At 45.5% G+C, this 7500-nt stretch overlaps 1 protein-coding gene across 1 annotated transcript in view; it reads right to left on the minus strand.

Moving 5' to 3' along the window:
- Nucleotides 1–7500, minus strand: part of LOC115817618 (radixin) — a 28209-nt gene that overhangs the window by 6990 nt on the left and 13719 nt on the right. Inside the window, exons 4-8 of the mRNA XM_030780947.1 lie at nt 4338–4433; nt 2459–2581; nt 2089–2240; nt 962–1045; nt 376–522 (exon numbers count right to left, since the gene is read on the minus strand). Coding sequence (XP_030636807.1) covers nt 376–522; nt 962–1045; nt 2089–2240; nt 2459–2581; nt 4338–4433 — 602 coding nt within the window. The remainder of the gene's footprint in view (nt 1–375; nt 523–961; nt 1046–2088; nt 2241–2458; nt 2582–4337; nt 4434–7500) is intronic.

Below are 7500 nucleotides of genomic sequence, written 5' to 3' on the forward strand. Positions count from 1 at the left end.
TAGACACACACACACACAGACACGCGCACACACCTACATACTATATAACATAATAAAGAGAACATCCTTCACAAATTCACACAGTTGAAAGTGTCTAACATCAGGCAGTGACCACTAGGCCGTTAGGTTTGCATATATCAGAATTCTGGAAAAGGACGAGCACTCAATACAAAAACAAAAAAAAACAAACCCTCCATGAAACAGAGTACCAAATTCCCCAGGAGACCTTACATAAGTTAGGGGAGTATATGAGAAAGGCTGGTTACTGTGATTACTGTTACATTAGTGCGTCACATTAAACAGCGTGAAAGGAGCAGTTTGACTGATATTAGGGTGTCGCAGTAAACAGTTTAAGGGAAAGGTTTAAACACCCACTTGTCTTCATGTTCGTAGATGTTAAGTCCCAGGGCGTCCACTCCCAGCCAAAGCTCTGTTCCCTTTTTGTTCTTGATCTCAAAATAATTCACGCCGTACATCTCCAGATCCTGAGCAATCTTCAGGTACTCCATCATCGAGTCCTCTCTGCAAACACGCACACACACACACGCAAACACACGCGCACACACACACACATCCAGACACAGAGGATCAGGACTGAGTCAAACAAACGCTGAGATGAAAGAGTGCGTTGACAGGTGCTGTGCATGCGTGCGTGCGTGCGTTTGTGTATGTGTGTGTGTGTGTGTGTGTGTGTGCGCGCATGTGTGTTTGTGTATGTGTGTGTGTGTGCGCGTGTGCGCATGCGTATGTGTGTGTTTGAGTGTGTGTGTGTGTGTGTGTGTATGCGTGCGTGTGTTTGTGTATGTGTGTGTGCGCGTGTGTTTGTGTGTGTGTGTGTGTGTGCGTGCGTGCGTGCGTATGTGTGTGTTTGAGTGTGTGTGCATGTGCGTGCGTGTGTGTGTGCGTACGTGCGTGCGTGCGTGTGGTGTGTGCGTGTGATGGAGAGAAAGGCTGTCATTACCTCAGCATGCCTCTGTGTTCCTCGTGCCATGTCTGTATCCGGTCCTCCCACTGCTCCTTAGTCAGCTTGTGCTGCTCCAGAACTCTACAAACACGCAAACCGTTAAACACACGTCATTTTTACAACCAAACAGAAAAAAAAAAGAAAAAAAAAGACTGAGATCTGTCACCTGACTATAAAAACCAAATGGGTTGTTTTTCATGATTTCTTGATCGGACATTTGAATATGACAGGAAAAATCTGTATCCGACCGGGTCTGTACCAGTCAGCTGAATCTGTTAATTACTGCTTTGTGTACATAAAAAGCCAAAAAGCTGGAAAACTAAACTGCAGGACTGGAACCTGTGCAGCCTATTTACTGAGAGGAGACTTTTGGGGTACGGCTTTGTTCACCGAGAGTCATACAGACAAGGCTCTGTTTGCACCATTTCTTTGAAGTCCGAGTGCTTAACAAGGTAATGTAGTGTCATCTCATTGAAGACTTACAAATGCCCAGAAACATGTTAAATATAGTCCCAACTGGGTTAGGATGCACATGATGGCGGGTTTAACGCGATTTACACTCCCCCTTGAAAACATGTCAAACTAACGTCAAATATTTGAGTGTGGAACAGTATGAGTATGTTACATGCCCGTTTCTGTTACGGACTTGTTCCTATAACAGGAATGATCCCCAAATGCTGTGAAAATCCTTGCCCTCGTAGCATAACAAGCTAATCCTCAATGCGATTAGCTCATTATGCTATCAACGGGGTGTGAACTAGAGCAGGCTCAAATATGTCTTTGAATAACTACCGTTGTCACCTTTTTCTTACATTAGTTCTTTCTACGTCGCTACTACGGGAACTTAAGATCGCGGAAACCACGAATAAGACATGGACACCTTATCATAATGGTGCCGGCTAAATTCACCACGAATCCAGATTTGTGTCCGAGTGAGCAAGGTTAGTTGGTAAGGGCACAGTGCAAAAACACTGGAACAGATACATCTCAGACACATCTGTTCCATACACCCCAGCTGCGGCAGGCGGTCAAAGCAGTGAATATGTATTTATGGTTTGAAAGCGGAACACTTCGCCGTGGCAACAAGCACGCGTCATGGAAAGCTAGCAGCACGTTGTGCTCACCTCTGTGGTAGCAGCCGGTCGTTGGTGAGGTAGCCAGGCTTGTGCACTTCTTTGTTGTAGTCACCGTATTTGGCCTGAACGGCGTAGGACGCCAGCAGGACCGCGGTCTCGGGAGGGCAATAATTCTCATCGTTCAAAATAGCCTCCTTGACCTGCACAGAAGAAAAAAAAAAAAAAAGACCTCAAAACCTACACGCAACGGACACTTCTAGAGGTAGCAGGAAAAAAAATCCATCAATCCAAGCTGGAGCGCTCTAAACTCAGAATCCTGCATCCTTAGTCCAATTCTTAACCTTCGTCCTGAAGAGAATCACCCAAAAAAAAAAAGGCGGCAGTCCTCACACGAGGAGAATTGTACACCTGAGTTTACCTGTAAGAAGAAAAGGCGTTGTGTGATCTCCTGGATCAGCTCTTCTGAGACGTCTTCGGGGAAGAATTTTGCTCTGAACTTAAACTGCAACGGGTTCTCCTTCTTCACGTCCTGCTGAGTCACCTGTGGAGGACACAAACAAACAAACATGTGTTCAATTCCTGCCTCCTTTTAAAAAAAAAAAAAAAAGCACCAAATGCTTCAAAAGCATTTTAATGGCAGGTTTTGCCTTGTTTTCTTTCTTTCTTGCTCCTCTGTGAGTGAGGCCAGAGAGACCAAATGAAAAGTTACTCAGGCTTAAGAGAGGCAGACCATAGCTTACGCTAAATTACTGCACTGTTTACGCTAAGTTACCGTGTGGTTAGCTTAGTTGTAAACACCAGCTAGCGTACCTACGTTTGGCAAGAACTGCAAAAATGCTACAGCACAAAAGTAGCTTAACAACAGACACTGGCTAAGTGGAAGGTAGCTGAAGCCACAGGTTAATTGTAGAGTTATTGTTGCACCTTTGGGTGCAGTGAAAACCCTGATACACTAAGTTCTCAGGATTTCTGAAGTTGTCTTTAAAAAGCAATCTGCATATACACCGATGTTCATCAGGCCCAGAGGGTCTTTTGCATAAAACCATTTGTGGTTTCACTTTGATCAGTGACTACCAGTTCTGGCACACAGCAGAAAAGGAAAAAAAAAAAAAACCCTGCTGTTTGCAAAAGGGGAAACACACCACATTCATTAACCTGTTTGCCTGCACGACCACAACACAACACAACACAAAACAAAACAAAGTACTGGTAACAATGGCTTACACTCATTTCAAATGCATTTGAGCAATTTCAAAACTGAACAAGAACACAGGCTGAACTTAAAATCCCTGGGGGGGGGGGGGTCCTGGATCGGTCTCTCTCTCTCTCTCTGCCCCCCCCCCTCTTTTCGCTGTCTAGCCCCTATCACCTTCATCCCCAGGGCCGGCCTGAATACTTTCCACCATCGTCTCTTGTTAAAGGAATCCTGCCCTACATCATCCTGACATTTCCATGCTGCTACGCCTGCTGGGATCGCTTCAGTCTCCTGTCCAACTGATACACACACCCCTACACAAACACACACGCTTGTGGACACAAGTACTCAGTCACGCAAGTGAGCATACAAACCAATGAGTATGCTCACATTTACCCTCAAGGAGAAGAAAGAACGCACACATGCTCACTACTAAAGCCCTTAAGTGTGTGTGTGGATGTGCCTGAGTGAGTGAGAGTGTGTGTGTGCGTGTGTGTGTGTGTGTGTGTGTCTCTGTCTGAGGCTCCTTGCTGGCCCCGTTGGCGCTTTGGAACAGGAAGCCTGTTAAAGTCGACATCTGCGGGTCTGTGCCCACAGCATAACGAGGAGCCCCTCAGACCCGAAAGCGAATCTTAAAAGACCTGGCAGTGCGAGCGGAAAAGAGAGAGAGAGAGAAAGAGATAGAAAACGCCATCACCTTCGTACCGAGGGAGAGAAAGAATGTACATTTCTAGGAGTGAAAGTTAAAAAAAAAAAAAACCCTTTTATCTCCCCAGTGAAAGAGAGAGAGAGAGAGAGAGAGAGAGTGTGAATGCAGGTGTAATAGTGAAGAAAGAAAGAAAAAAAAATCCCAACGCCTCCACATTGAGTGAGATAGATACAGACAGAGAGGGAGTGTATGAGAAAAGGGAGAAAAATTCCTCAGCTTTTCACTGAATGAGTTTTAAAAAAAAGGGGGGGGGAGAGAGAGTGAGGGAGAACCACCGCTCCTTCCTAATGAGAAAGCAAGATAAGATTGAGCAAGAAAGAAACTCTTCACCCTCTCCAGAGAGAGAGAGAGAGAGAGAGAGAGAGAGAGAAAGAAATGCAAAGAACTCCTTACCTTCTTATTGAGCTTCAGCCAAGTGCTGTAACCTTTACTGTCCACGTACTGCAGTCCAAAGAACCAGACTTCACGCAGACCCACGGTCTTCACCACCTACAAACACAGCACAGACCAAAGGGCAGACTCTCAAAAACAGCATATCAGCAGCAAAGGCAAACTCCTAAAATAATCATAATCACAATAACAATAACAACAACAATAATAATAATAATAATAATAATAATAATAATATTTAAGCACCAAGCACAGAACTTTCAAAGGCGTCAGAGTAAAACACATACAGCCAACGAGCGATGTACACATTGTCAATATATAGTCAACGCTACACGTGCTCAGAAGCACGTAGAGCCAACGTTGAACACACGTTGAGCTAACAGAGCCTGTGCATACAGACACAGAATGACAATGTCTTTCTAAATGCTTCTGGCTGAGTGATGAGCTCAGAGATACCGGTAAAGATTTAGATTTACGACGCACCCAGACAGGAGTGCGGTGCAGTCACTAGATATTCAGGTGGTTTCTTTACGGCCTGGAAACTCTTAGGCCGGTTTCCATTCAGATTCCTGTAGTGCTGCAAGGCCAATGGAATCTTAATGATGAGCTAATCTACCCCCCCCCTCCTCCTCTCCTCTTTCCATCTGATCTTTTCATATTCAAATGCAGTTGCTGTGTAACTGGATTTGCCCTCGAATGCCTGCAGCAGCAGATTCAACAGCCTCCCGTCAGTGTGTGTGTGTGTGTGTGTGTGTGTGTGTGTGTGAGTGAGGACTCACCCACAAACTTCACAACCGATGAAAACTGTGAAAATGAAGACACCACGGTAACCCTGAATGGCGTCATTCTCACACACAAATCACTCACACACAGACACATACACACACACACACCTAACTCTCTCCTCTCTCATGAGAAGACTCCTCTCACAGGGGGACTGTGTTAAACCAGACCAGCCGATTCTCAGACAGAGTGGTATTACACAATAACCCAGAGGTGCGAGAGCAGCGTCACCAAATCCAGCATGAATGAAAAACACGTGAACGGAGCTTCACAGGACACAACTGACAGTGAAACCAGACCCAAAAAAAGACCAGAACAGAACAGAACAGAACAGACCAGACCAGACCAGAACAGATTGGAGTGGTTTGTTTGTCTGATCCCAGTCCTGCGTCTGACACTCCGTTACATTTAATGAGTGGGTGACAGTTATAAGTCTTAAGTAATGAGTCTTTTCATTAATATCTGAAAGTTTTACTACTAAAACAACAGCAGCTGAACTTCTCTGATCACTACACTAGCCATGACCACAATCTGTTGTGTTTTAAAACACACACACACGTCTGAGAGGTTTCTCTTGTTCTTTTCACAAAGTTTCTAAAACCTCCAGCATTCGCCGACACAGAATTCATCTGTGATCATCTTCAACAGTCGACCTTCAATAATTACGGCCTCACTCTTCTGTCTCTCAACATCTCTCCTTTTCCTTGCCCCCCCCACACACACACACTCACTCACTTTCCTCTCTCCAGCTGTGATGCCGCACACTCTTACGCAATCGCATTACGCAACACCATCATTTTTGCCATCTTAACTATCAAATAATTTATGAACAGTTGTGGTAGTAATAGGGCCGGGACTGGGAGAGGTGGTTTTCACACACGCATTCCTTGATTTTCTACACAGCACAGACAACGCAACTGGGACATACGTGACGTCAAATCTCTGCCACTGTAAATAAGAATTTGTTCTTGACTGATGTACCCGGTTGAATAAAGTTTTTTTTGTTTGTTTGTTTTTTTTGAATGGTGACACTTAAGTTATGGCATTATCAGAGAGCTGAGAGATAAAAAGGCTGTGACTCACACACACACACACACAGACACACACACACACACTCTTTAAATGAGTGTCTATGTCCTTTTACACCACACACTGGTGCCTCAGTTTCTGGGCTCTGTATGTAGCAGTTGTCGCCTGTTGCGGGCACAGAACAGCAGGGTTGCTTTAGCCCCAGGCAAATGTAAGAGAACTGTCAAGTCGGGGCAAATGTTGCAGGATTTAAACCTCGATAGCTGCGGAAGCTAAACGAGGCAGCTGGTCGTAGGTTGCCTGCCTGCTCCGTGGCATTCCGGCCCGGAATGCGGAATGCCGTCCGTGGGAGGCGAGGACAAGGGCCTCGCTTTAAAGGGCCAGGCGTGTCCCTGGAATGTGCCCGGAATCGTACTCCGACGGACGACCCACAAACGACACACTGGGGGGGGGGGGGGGGGGGGGGGCGCTCGCTCGCTGTCGCTGACCCTGCTAATCCACGCGTGCAGGACAAACAAACAGCCGCCTAACATTACGATGAGGTTATACATGTCAGCAGACCCCAGGAAAGGGCATAGGCATTCCTGAGATGGGTCTTCACTGCAAAAAGAGAAAAAAAGAAAAGAAAAAGGAAAAGGAAAAAAAAAAAAAAAAAAAGGAGCGAAACCCTGATAATCATAATGTAACAAAACTCTTTTGTTCTTCACAGATGCCCGATTTGATAGATCCCTCTCGTAACTCACGGCGACGGAAAAGCTCCCTTGGGTCTTATTGTTTAGTGCGTTGGAGTAGCAACCACACAAAACCAGCATCGCTTTTCAAGCTCAATAGGAAACAGTTTGCACCTATGTACTTCCTCCCCTGTAATGTGTAGGAACTACGGGCCTTGTTCGGAGAGGGAGGGGCTTGGTCAAAGACAGTTTTCCTACAGCGCTCCACTGTAAAAGACCTGAACGGGGTGGAGGGGAGAGGGAGAGAGAGAGAGAAAGAGAGAGAGAGAGAGAGCAAGCGCACCATCTGTGGGAATCAGATGAATATTTCAGTCAGTGATATTAATATTGCACAGTGTGTACATGTCAGAATCAATCACAGCCTCAGCGGGGGGGGGGGGGGGGGGGGGGGGGGGGAGAGATCAGGAGCTCTCCTGTCCTACAGCGTAAAAAAAAATCAAACAAAATAAAACAAAATTAAAAAACAGAAAAAAAGAAAGAAAGGAAAAAAAACAAAAAAACACCTCACAGCTATACGACAGCAAAGAGTCAGAATATACAGCTCCTCCTGTCCCTCTGGAAGTCTCAAATAAATAATCTCTCATGAACGATGGAGCCACTGTAGGAAGAAACAAAGAGAACAC

The sequence above is a fragment of the Chanos chanos genome, chromosome 7 (assembly GCF_902362185.1).
Source record: "Chanos chanos chromosome 7, fChaCha1.1, whole genome shotgun sequence".
Lineage (NCBI taxonomy): Eukaryota > Metazoa > Chordata > Actinopteri > Gonorynchiformes > Chanidae > Chanos > Chanos chanos.